Source organism: Protopterus annectens, chromosome 9.part0, assembly GCF_019279795.1.
Source record: "Protopterus annectens isolate FY-2018-M chromosome 9.part0, PAN1.0, whole genome shotgun sequence".
Lineage (NCBI taxonomy): Eukaryota > Metazoa > Chordata > Ceratodontiformes > Protopteridae > Protopterus > Protopterus annectens.
In genome coordinates, this window is record NC_056743.1 from 41,440,035 (window position 1) to 41,452,145 (window position 12,111).

General features: G+C 41.0%; 1 protein-coding gene across 3 annotated transcripts in view; it reads left to right on the forward strand.

Moving 5' to 3' along the window:
- The first annotated feature begins 1,174 nt into the window (after window positions 1-1,174).
- Window positions 1,175-12,111, forward strand: part of CCND1 (cyclin D1) — a 43,799-nt gene continuing 32,862 nt past the window's right edge. Inside the window, exons 1-3 of one of the 3 annotated variants that reach the window (XM_044082540.1) lie at window positions 1,175-1,589; window positions 3,000-3,215; window positions 3,863-4,022. In XM_044082540.1, coding sequence (XP_043938475.1) covers window positions 1,377-1,589; window positions 3,000-3,215; window positions 3,863-4,022 — 589 coding nt within the window. In that variant the 5' untranslated portion in view covers window positions 1,175-1,376. Of the gene's footprint in view, window positions 1,590-2,574; window positions 2,641-2,722; window positions 2,742-2,999; window positions 3,216-3,862; window positions 4,023-12,111 lie in introns of those variants that run through there. The other 2 variants (XM_044082541.1, XM_044082542.1) reach the window with 2 other exon arrangements.

Genomic DNA, 12,111 nt, shown 5'->3' on the forward strand with positions numbered 1-12,111 from the left:
GTACCTCAAACCACAAGCATGCTTCCAACAGAGTAACTGGTGCCTTGAAAGTGGTTTTGTGCCATGTGTTTGAAGGTGCATTTGGCGACGGTCCCTAGCGCCTGAGCCTTTCCTACTCTTCACATTCTGCCCATCCGCCTGGTAACAGCGCGAGCGCACCATTGGTCTGTTCGCTGCCGGCCACCCTGGGGGAGGGGAGGGCTACTGCACGTTGTGCAAAGGTTTTCTCTGCTCTGGCTTTAACCTACAAGTGGACGAGCCTGTTTGTTCAACACTGTCGCAAGCTGTTTGAAACTTAATGCCTACGTTGTCGTAGGACAGGTCTCTGCTTTGTGCATGTACTTCCACTCATCTACCAAACGAGACATTCAGTCATTTGGTTCTGCTGTATAAATGTATACGTGTGGTGGGCAAACAGTTGCAAGTAACAGAGAGTCACACCAATGCACATAAAACAATAAATTCCAGCTTTGGCTTGTGGCACATTATAGATTTGGTATGTGTACAATTTAAGGCGCGGGAAGCCCCCTCCCCAACTAGAGCTGGTTTTGCAGCCTCAGGTCACCATTCATTCATTTCTTTGTTCATTCATAAATCTGGGCTCCAAGCAGGCTGGGTGGCATTTAGCTGCTATTGGTGAAGCGCAGCGTCACATGCGTTTCGCTTGTAAATGCCTGCAGCAGTGGGTAAAAGTGGCATGCACGGCATGCATGGGCTTGCTTCGGCTCGCACAGTTATCTTAATACATTTGGTAAATGAGTATTTTACCCTGACAAGCCTTGTGTGTTGGCAGGTATTTCTGACATAGGGCCTGATAAACCATTCCATTACAGCCTTCCGAAGGCTGAAATGTTATGTATAAACGTGAACTAACACACAACCGTACAATACTTAAACGAATTTCAGGATTACTGATGCGCTCTTAATACACGTGGCAAAGATAATCTTGGGATAAATTGAAATATTTAATGATAATTTTTACTCAGACACAAAAAAATGGCTAAAACAATACAGTGTGTTAACAAAAGTAGACTCATTTGAAAAGGGCTACTACTTCCAGACTTGTCCTTTCTCCACGTGGGACACAAAACACAGGGCAGCGGCACATGGTCGCAACTTGCAGGAGTCTGGCCCTTTAAGGTGCCACCCCCCAGCCACCCCACCCTGCGCGTGGCCTCTCGTTCTCTTTCCCATTCTCTGCACTGCTTTGATCTTTGCTTAACAACAGTAACGTCATGGACTTACAAGGGGACTGAGGGGAATTTTGCTGGAAGTTGCAGACCTGTGGAGCCTCCGGAGAGGACTGTTGTGTCAACACATCAGAACTTTTTTACAGCAGAGCTCGGCTGTGTTCTTAGAAAGCTCCCACCGTAATCATGGGTGACAGAGATATGGAAAAGCATCTCTTATGCTGCGAAGTAGACGTTTTCAGAAGGGCATACCTGGATAGCAATCTGATCAATGAAAGAGTTTTAAAGACCATGCTAAAAGCTGAGGAAAGCTACCTTCCTTCTGCTTACTATTTCAGATGTGTACAAAAGGAAATCTCACCTCGCATGAGGAAGATTCTGGCAACATGGATGTTGGAGGTTTGTTCTATAACTACTTTTGATCACCCCCACGGCAGAATGTGCTTATTGCTTTTCCTATCTTTGTATGTGATGTGGGCCTATTGCTGAGGACTTGTAGCTTCCCCAGGACTGAGATCTATTAAATTGTCGCCGTCCCCACTTTTTAGCAAGTTTGATGTCTTTCTTTGAGAGGAGATGAGTTTGTTATTGAATAGTCTGTGCTCTCAAAATCTGTAATGCTTGCATGAGTTCAGTAACTTCCGCTCTGCTCTCTGTTGATGCAGTCTGATTTTAACATTATTGCCCATATTTCAGCAAAGTTGCGTGCGATAAGTCCCCTGTAAATCTTGATTTTTGTTTTAAATTAGTATCCATGTACACGTATGCAGCACAACTCGTGCCAGTGTTGTGCGCCATCTTTGTTCTTTTATATCAGAAGTAATGTACAATAATAAAAATAATTCCGAGTGTCTGTGGGCTTAGATCTGGGTGCCTATTTGGGGGCTACAGGCTGTGGCATGCTGTTTTATTTCTGTAGCCTTGTCATGTTGTACAGGTTGCAGACACATGACTTCTTTGTTTGCAACTTTTCCCAACTTCTCACTAGGAACTTGAAAGCCATGCTTTTCCATGACCCCTGCTTCAGGTCGTACACACAAGTATATCAGTGGCAGAAAGTGGACATCTTTTGGGCTCCTGAAGCTAGTCCTCACAAGTTGAGACTGATGTCCTCGCTGTCATGTATTTAATAAGCAGCCGGAGGACGAGAGAATATTTTTTATTAATTTTTGAAAACGTGCCGGCCACCCTGCTTGCCTTTGCTGCACGCTGTTTTAACGACAGGAACTCCACCCCCCCCCCGAATATTTTTTAAGTCGTTTGGGGCTACACTTGAGGGCCAAACTGCCCGGTTAACAGTGGGATCAATATATACCCCCCAAGGTTGGTTTTCGTGTTGTTTAGGGCCACTATGTATTTTTGAATATTTTTTAAGTATTTTTTGAAAAGATGACGTCTGGAAATAAAAGCATTGGCTCTGAAACGCCACCTTAGCGCAGCCTACAAAGAGGTCAGTACAGCCCCTGCTCGTTACGTGACATCCTCTGGTGGTGCAATGCCACAGCTTAAGGCCAGCGTTTAGCATTGGGGCTGCCCTTTGGTTTATTAAATGTGTGTAGCAGTGGTGCATAATGTGTCCTGCGTGACTCAGTGGTGCATAATGTGTCCTGCGTGACTCAGTGGTGCATAATGTGTCCTGCGTGACTCAGTGGTGCATGGTGTGTGCTGCGTGGCTCAGTGGTGTGTTGTGGTTCTGCTGTTTGTATTGAATATTCCAGTGCCATCCCTTTTCATAATTTTATTTAAACCTTGTCTGTACTTCACGTCTTAATGTGATAAAAGGAATTTTAATCCCGTCCCATCTTTCAGGTTTGTGAAGAGCAGAAATGCGAAGAGGAGGTCTTTCCTTTGGCTATGAACTATTTGGACAGATTCCTTTCTATCGAGCCCATCAAGAAGAACAGACTGCAACTTGTTGGAGCTACCTGCATGTTTTTGGCTTCCAAAATGAAAGAGACAATTCCTCTCACTGCAGAAAAGCTTTGCATTTATACGGACAATTCCATCCGACCCTTCCAGCTGCTGGTAATTGTCTGCTCACGTGCACATCCGGTTCACCTGTGCAAAGTTTCACGTGCCTTTACAAGAATAAAACTTATTTAATACACGTGCACCGTGCTGGGGGGGGGCACATAAAAGTGGGTGAAATTGGTTTTTAACATATGCAGGTTTTGCCGCAATCATGTGATTGCTGTTGTTTTAAAACACCATAACAAAGCATTTTTAAAACCTATACGTATATATATATATATTTTTTGGGGGGGGGTTATGTGTAGTCTTACTTCCAAATCCCTGTGTTTACTTCCCCTGGGTCTACACTCAACTACATGAAAAGGGCTTGCTGTTTTGCACTAATTTATAGTTTAGGTGCATGCTTTCCAGGAGTACACACCAAGCTTTAATGACCGACTTTTGTGCATGCGGGGGCGCCCTCCAGTGGCCGTGTGTAGAAGGTGGTGAAACTAAAGATCAAACACTATGACTGCTTAAGATGGTGTTGTGTAGAACTTATTGTCATAACTGCCTACAGCCTTACTGTGTCATAAATGTGCATAAAAGAAGAGGGGAGGTGGGGTCGCCGTTGCTTATTTAATCTATAGTGTCTTTAACTAGCATCACTGGCAACATAACCATTACTCAGAGGTGATGACGTTTTGTGTTTTGTTTTGCAGCATATGGAATTGCTGATTCTGAACAAGCTGAAATGGGACTTGGCTTCAGTAACCCCTCATGACTTCATTGAACACTTCCTTTCCAAGCTTCCTGTCCCTCAAGACACCAAACCGATCATTCGCAAGCACGCCCAAACATTTGTGGCTTTATGTGCAACAGGTATGAGGGGAAACAAGCTTGGCAAAGCAACATTCAGTGCAGGCAGGGCATCTTGTTCTTGAACATGTTTGTGTGGGGTTGTTTTCGCTTATTGACATTAAGTGGAGGTGTATGAGTAAATGTGGATTGCTGGCACTGAAGAGCAAGATGCATTTTGGGAATCCTGCTTTGCCTTCTTTGGTGGAGCCAAGTAAAAAATGAGAAGTAATGCCCATTAAACAGATGGCATGGGGCATCTTCCTGGATGCATTTGAAAGAGGGGTTGATTTCTATTTCAGCTTTTGGGTGTTCAACAAATTACAGCTGATCTCATTTGTCCTTCATAATGAGCTGTAAGGTAGTCTATGTGATAAGTTGAAGTCTTGTATTTTTTATCTGGTAGTTTTGCAGATTAATTGAAATCTGGTAGTATTATTAATGTTGTGTTGTATGAGATTATTAATGTTGTGTTGTATGAGGTCTATTGCTGCAATGTTTTCCATTCAGTATGTGGTGCTACGTCTCTTGGAATGTGGGGGCAGTGGAGTGAGTGATGGGGGGGTAGCAGTAGTTGAGAGGTGGAGTCCAGTGGGGGGCACCCTTGCAGTTTTGAAGTTTTTATTTATTTATTCATTCATTCATTCATATTTGTTTGGGTTAAAGCTGTCAACACAGCATGGCTAATTGCAATTCAGCCCCTGTTAAATGTCCTAAATATTAAGTAATGCTTTCTTGCTGTGAAGTGTATTTTTAAGTAGACTTGTTAGGTTGTGTGCCAGTACAAATGCTTACAGCTGTAACGATGACCAAAAAAGCCAGGCTGCTGTGTTTGGATCTGCATGTTTATTCGAGAGTGAGTGGTTTACTTCCATCTCAAATGTGTTTCAGCATTATTTGTAAGTAAAATGCATTTCTGTTATGTCCTTTTAGAACTTTTTCTCTTCCATAAGAGCACAGTTCTGTGCCACTGGAAAGAAGGAACCATAACTTGTTCACATGGAACTGCTGAAGTTAAGCAGCTGTGTTTTTAGCAGAAGTCCGTCCACTGATTGAGCCCTTAGTGAAGTGACACATGTTGACTTATGGCTGATCAGTGTTTGAATTGCATTTTTATTTTTTATTTTTATAAAGCCTCAAAATTACTCTGAGGAAAACATTGAGCATTTAGACTTCTTATAAATATGTTTAGTACATTTGAAGCTACAACTGGTTAATTGGATATAACTGTATTTGATTTCATTGTCTGCTCAACATTAACTTGCGATGCTGACCACATGTCTCTTAACCTCTTAATGTAATAATTCGGGGCAAAGCCAAAAATAAAACATACTCATGTCTTTTCTGTGGGATATATGAAACCTGAAATGCAGAGGTCTTTTATTATTCAGTGACCAGTCCTTGATTTCTCAGTGGACGAAGCCAAATGTATGAGGTAAAACTGAACATTTTGTACAGTTGAGAGGTGTGGTTGACCATGAGCAGACATGTCCTTAGTGCAGCCTGTACTAATGTGTGTGCAGGCTGCAAAAGGAATGTGTCATGAAGTAACTGCTCTTGGGGTGTATCATTCAATGTACTTCACTGTCCAGTAAGAGGTAATTGAGCTGTTTGGTCAGATTAACAAGTCCAGCCTTTTCCAGATCAGAAACTGAACCACAGGGTATTTATGTTCATCTCTTCCATGAAGTGTAAGATCCTGTTAACAGACTTTAGAGCCTGCTTTGTTCAGTGGTGACCAAACTTTCAGCTTTTGACTATTTCAGTGAGTACAGTTTTCCCCTGAAGGAGCACATAACCTTATGAAGCACTTATTAAATGCGGTTTAGATTCATAGGTTAGTACTAAGCTAACTGCCCTTGCGAGCCATTGTAAGCCTAGCCAATTATCCCTTGTGAGACTCAAATCCTGCACCTTGTGTTTGTAAGGCACCTTGTGTTTGTAAGGCAAACACCTTAACCGTTATGAAAACTGTAGTACAGTGTAAGGATGTCTATTTAGTAGAGGTCAAACATTTTTCAGACACTTTGATCACCGGGGGGAAAAAACAGATTGCAGTTGGTAAACCAGCATTACCATTGGTAAGAAATGCCAGTCTAAGTTGAATCCGTCATATTTGTATTTAAGATAGTGGGGTAAACTTACAAGACCTGTTAAAAGTACCTACTTACATGGTACAGATGTCTCTGTTTCCTGGATAGTGAAGTCTGCATATTGTAGCCAATGGGGAAAGAAATGGATTAGTTCAAACTGCATCTTGCATGTAAGACTGCATGTGTGGTTCATGGAAATCCACATGCATAGTTCACATGGTATACAGCCACATAAGTGTGGAAAGGTCTGCTAGGAAGTGCACTGCACAACTGAGATTTAAGTTAAAATGGTAATATAAATGATTTATTATATAAATCCGTGTTTACACAACTGTGGATGAGTGGCCCATTTCTGAATACAGCAGTCTTTGCAGAATCATGGCTAAGTAATGTCTCATTAGTTATTTGTGTAGAGTTGGCTGACTTTTATCATGTTGACAGTGTGGCAAGTGAAACCATTTAAGGCTTTGAGTCTTATTTTGTTTATAGGTTCATAGATTCATAGGTTCATAGATTGGTACTACTATTATTTTGTTTACTACTAATTAGCTGGGTTTGTGTTATAACAGTGATGTTTATCCACGTGAGCTTAGCCCATGTTGAGTAGTAGTTACTCATTGTGAAAGGACATGCCCTGAGGTAAAGCCCTTGGCTCCTAAGTTAAACCAGCAGTTATGCAGAGTACCAGCAAGGAGGTACCAGTGTGCTGGTACGTTGTCTTACCTGTTGTTGCCTGATGTAAATGACAACTCCCACAGCATTAAACTGGCTGTAAGGGTGGGAGGAAGACACTAAATTGGCTGTAAGGGTGGGAGGAAGATGGATGACGGCAATAATCGTAGGGCTTCAAGATTGGCAAACGGCAAGCTGTCCGGTTACCCTTTGTATAACTGAACACAGTGGATGTCTAAACTGAAAGTTACTCTGGTATTTCTGATGGATTCATTGTTTCTGTTCCCGAGTTTTGAAAACAAAATGTTGGAGTCTAGGTTCTCTGGTGCAGTTTATGATCAGAAGTAGTATGACTAGCAGTTTGTTGTGCTGTACAGGGCATTACTAAGTAAAGAAGTAATTCCTTAATATTGCAGTCCACGGTTGTTACTATTTAATGTAGTTGGTGACACTGATAGTTGAAATGGCTCTAACCCGGTTCTGGCAGAGGCACTCTAACAAAAGCTCCAGGACTGGGTAAGTATATTCTGTATATTTGTAGTTGGTTATGATAAGGCTAACAGTATATGTGTTTGTAGTGCTATGTAGGCATGTTGCAGGAAAATTGGTAAGGCTGACCTCTGGGATCACACAGGTGGGGATTTGACAAACTTGCTAGGTTCTGGCAGATGTCAGTATGTGCACATTTAATAGCTTTGCAGTATTTCGGTGAGATGAGAGACAAGGACTGTGTGCTAATTTCTCGGAACTTGTAGGGGTTGCCATTTTATGATCATCTAGTGTGGTAGTGTGTCACGTTAATGTTGGAGGCTGGTGTGGTGGTTAAGATGTTTACCTTACAGACACAAGCTACAAGGTTTGATTCTCACCTTTGGAAAGCATGGTTAGGCTTAAGTCCTCCTTGAGTCATTACCTAATAATTAACTAATTAACTAGGAGTCTGTAATAAAGATTCTCAATAATAAAACGTAAAATACAGTACATGCTGGTAATGACATGCAGGAGTTTTGTGTGTGTGCGTTTTGTAAAGATTTGGACTAGTGTATAGATTAGAAAGGGCGATCTTATTATGCAGTCTGTGTAGTATCACCACCATCCTCAGTCTTGGAGTGATCATTTCCAAGTAAACGGAGTATGACTTGCAGCAGTGAGGCTTTAAAGCAGGAGTCCTTAAAGTTCTTTTCAAAGTTAGATCTCCCCTGGCTATTGCATACCTCACAACTAGCCCTCATTTTGCCTCCTGTTTTTCACCTGTACTGCGGTGGTGGTACTGCAGTAGCGCTGTCGCCTCACAGTAAGACGTTGTCCCGTTCGATTCTCAGCTAGAGTGTCTTCTGTCTGGAGACATGCGTGAATGGGCGTACCTTCGTTGAAGGTTGTGCATCAGGGATGGCAACCCGGCACATAAAAATCTACTGCCAATCATTAGCGGACCAGAGTTCCGCTGTGGCGACCCCTAACTGGGAAAATCCGAAAGACACAACAACTATTGAATCATGGAGCATTACATTTTTTGTTTTGAAAATGCAAAACCTGTTCTGTTTACTTTTTTAAGTGAATTACAGTAATATTTAAAGAATGTCCCTGATGTTTGGACATTTTTTCTTTTGACTCTAATTCTTGAACAAAGAAGTTGAGAGGTATATGAGCTGTTATATTTGCATGTTGCTAGCCGTGTTGCATTCTGAATGCACTACTGTGGTTGCTGTGTTTTCTTAGCTGCACTTTCAGACTTTTTTTTTTTTAACCAAGTGCAGCTATTCAAAAACTGCATGTCGTCATCAATGAGGGTATGTTTCTAGCATCTGTAATATGCAGATGGAATAACTATAGGTCTGGGTTTCCATTACTGAAGCTTGGCTGTAGACAGAAAAAGGCAAATTATGTAGACACAGCTGGCAAGTTAAAATGTTGGCGTAACTTTTTTTAATAGTATTATAGTGTGTTTCTATTTCTTTTTATTTCTTCTCTGAACAGCCAGGAGACACAGGTTAATACATTCTCTCCAGTAGAGTCCTGGATATTTGCACTAACTTTCAGGAGTAATATCCTGACATGTCAAACAATGTTCATATTTGCGTGTAAGTGGCAAAGTGTTCAGCACAAGCGAATATATTCTAATTAGATTCAGGTTTTGTGCAGCATTTTATAAGCCACGGTAAATATTAATTTTGTAATGTTTTTGTAAATAGCACAAGCGAATATATTCTAATTAGATTCAGGTTTTGTGCAGCATTTTATAAGCCACGGTAAATATTAATTTTGTAATGTTTTTGTAAATAGCTTACAATGGTCTCGGTAACCAGTCAAGCCGAGAGCTTTCATGTCAGACTAAGCAGGTCTGTATGTGTTACTTGGTTGTTGAGATGTTTATAAAGCCTTATGAACATTAAGCATATATGAACAACAATTGGTATCTCTCCAGCAAGAGTATCAGTGCAATTATATTCAACATCACTTATGTTTTAAGATAAAATATTTCAGCAACTTGTATGTATCATGGTTTTGGAATTAATGAAAATAAGCAAAGTTGGATACCTACAGAAACAACTGGAGGCATCACTAGGCTTTAATGAGATGTGTGCTTTTTGTAGATTTGTTGGTACAAGCCCTGCTTAAAATGCATCGTGCTTGGTCAGTTAAGGAGGGAGTGTGCATCTGTCACCCCAGTCATATCAAGGGTTTAATAAGGTGAACATTTCATGAAAGGTTTAATAAGGTAAACACCCCATCTTATGAAAGGTTTAATAAGGTGAACATGTGAAAGATTTAATAAGGTGGGAGGCGAGAATAACTTATTTTTAATGAAAGGATTACTTCTTAAGATGGCCCTTTTATTCCTTAACTGAACTGTCTGCTTGCTAGAAATGCATTTTTCAGCAAATGCCTCCTTTTGTGCTGTGGTAGGGTAAGACAAACTGTCCACTGCTGTTTGAAGTTTAACACATAATTGAGTGAAGTGAATGAAGTTTGGCACAGCCGTGCAGTACAGAGATAACTCAAAGGCATTTTCTCTTTAGCAGAACTTAAGAATAGCATTAAGGAAAACCTGTTCCCCACAACAAAACAAAGACTTGGGGCAAGCTTTGCAGCTGCACTATTTAATTATGTTCCTCTGGTTAGCTGAGCAAATTAGACCTGCTTATGATGATTTAAAAAAAAGGTCTGAAACAAGTTTGCCACAATTATTGCTTCTGCTGTCTTGTGTGCATTTGGGATCGAGACAAGGAATTTGACTAGTTAGAACCTGTTATAACTTTTAGAAGTGATATTTTATGTATGCAGTTTTGATTTGCATCAATGAAAGATTTTTCATTCATAGCCCCCAGCTCTTGGATGTATGATGTTGCTCAATTAAAAAAAAAAATAGGAGGTTTCTTGCGCTTTTTGGAATTTTTAAGTATTTTAAGCACCTAGATGCCTGCTTTGTTTCCTCTTCAGGGTGGTTGGCATTCTTTTCTTTTTTTTTTTTTTTTTACAACTTTAAAGTTGTTTATTCATTTTTGGATGAAGTCTCAGATCAGCTAGTGGGGATATGCTCTTGAATTGATGGGGGCCCCTTTCTGTATTGTGTAGCTGTCAGGTCCAATTCATCTCACCGAAGCCCCCTTGTTCCAGATCTTTCAAAAACACAAGATGAGGCGATGGAGTTTGACAGCGATGCCACACTCTTCACTCAGGGGGCATCCAATTACAGACAAGAGGGGCCCCTAATTAATATGCTGAAATTAGTGGCCTCTGCCACAAGTAATTCCTTGTTGGAGTGTGACAAAAAGGCATGGCATGCAGCTTGTCTAGAGTGGTAATGGGCCAGAAGGGGGCAGGCGTAAAATCTGTCAGTTGAGCAGTATTCCAGGGCAGACTTGGAAATGAGGGCATGAACTTGCGTAGCAGTTATTCTAAAGGCGTGTGAATACCAGGAATTCTTTCTCCAAGTACAAGATCTGCAGCTCTGTGGACCATATTCCATAGTCCTGAATTGACTTTTTTATCTTTCTGCTTTTGACATGAAAATAGTCAGTTCTTGTTATTACCCTCAGCGGAAAATGTATGTATAGATTTGTAAGAAGATTTGCAGAGAGTACTAGAAGTAATCAGTGACGCGGATCTCTGTAGTATCATTTTATTTAAAAATTCTGTGTAGCATGGCACATGCCTCCAAGGGAATTATGGGACTAAAACTGCTAAGACCTCCAGCAGTACAGTCCGGAGGAGGGGCCCAGCTTTTCATCAGCCATGATGGAGTGTCAGCAAGTTCCTTCAAACCATCCTTGCCGTTTAGTGACTCAAGCTGTACCAAGTGGCTGTGGGTGCAGGTCAGCAGCTGCTACCATGAAATTACACTAAGCAGGTGTATGTGTGAATGTTTGATTTTGAAGTATATATAATACACACAGACACACACACACATACACACATACACACACGTGTGTGTATACATGTGTGTGTGTATATATATATATATATATATATATATATATGCTTTTACATTATTCATGTATACATATGCTTTTACATTCTATGTAGTTCCGTTTTCAAAATATACATTTGTCAGCACTTGCTGTGTATATTTTTGTTTACTTTATTTTATTTTGTTTGACTGGGTGTTCATTCATGACTTGGGTCAGACTGCAGCATAAACAGCAACCTCATGCTCTCAATAGGTGCCACACATGCCTTTGTGGGTTCTGTTTCTACACCAGGTAGCTGGATTACTTTTCCATTACTGATGCTGTGCAGTGGGGTTGCTGCAGTAATGTGTGCCGTCCTTCAGATGACATGTTAAACAGAGGTCCCATCTGTCTGAGTTGGTGGCAGCTCGCTGGATGTAAAAGATCCTGTGGCACATAATGAAAAAAGCAGGGGGAAGTTAGTCGATGTCATGTCCAGATTTCCCCTAGTCTGTATGAATACCACATCGGGTCTGATCATGGTGAGAGTCACCCAGTCGACAAAGTGTAAAATAAAAAACAGAACTTTTTTTTACAAAATGTATGTAGCTTCAAGTATTTAAAAGAAGTGCTTGTTCTTGTTTACAAAATAACAAGACAGCTGTGACTATGTGCCCAAGTAACACTGATGAGTTGAGGTGTGTGTGTATCCGAGATAGTGTAACAAAAGATATCTGTTTAACTCCTTGTATGCATACTGGACTATTACACAAATAGGAATTGTGATTGCTGTGGGGTAACTGGAATTAAAATAGGGGAGACTTGGAGGCCTGTCTCTAATAATGGATCAAAGAGTTACGAGGAGAGGCAGGGATAGACAGTGACCCCAAGTATGAGGAAAAACGTAACCAAAGGTCAGGCATCTGGTTAGGTGGAGTCTGTTTGGGTATGTCTGGT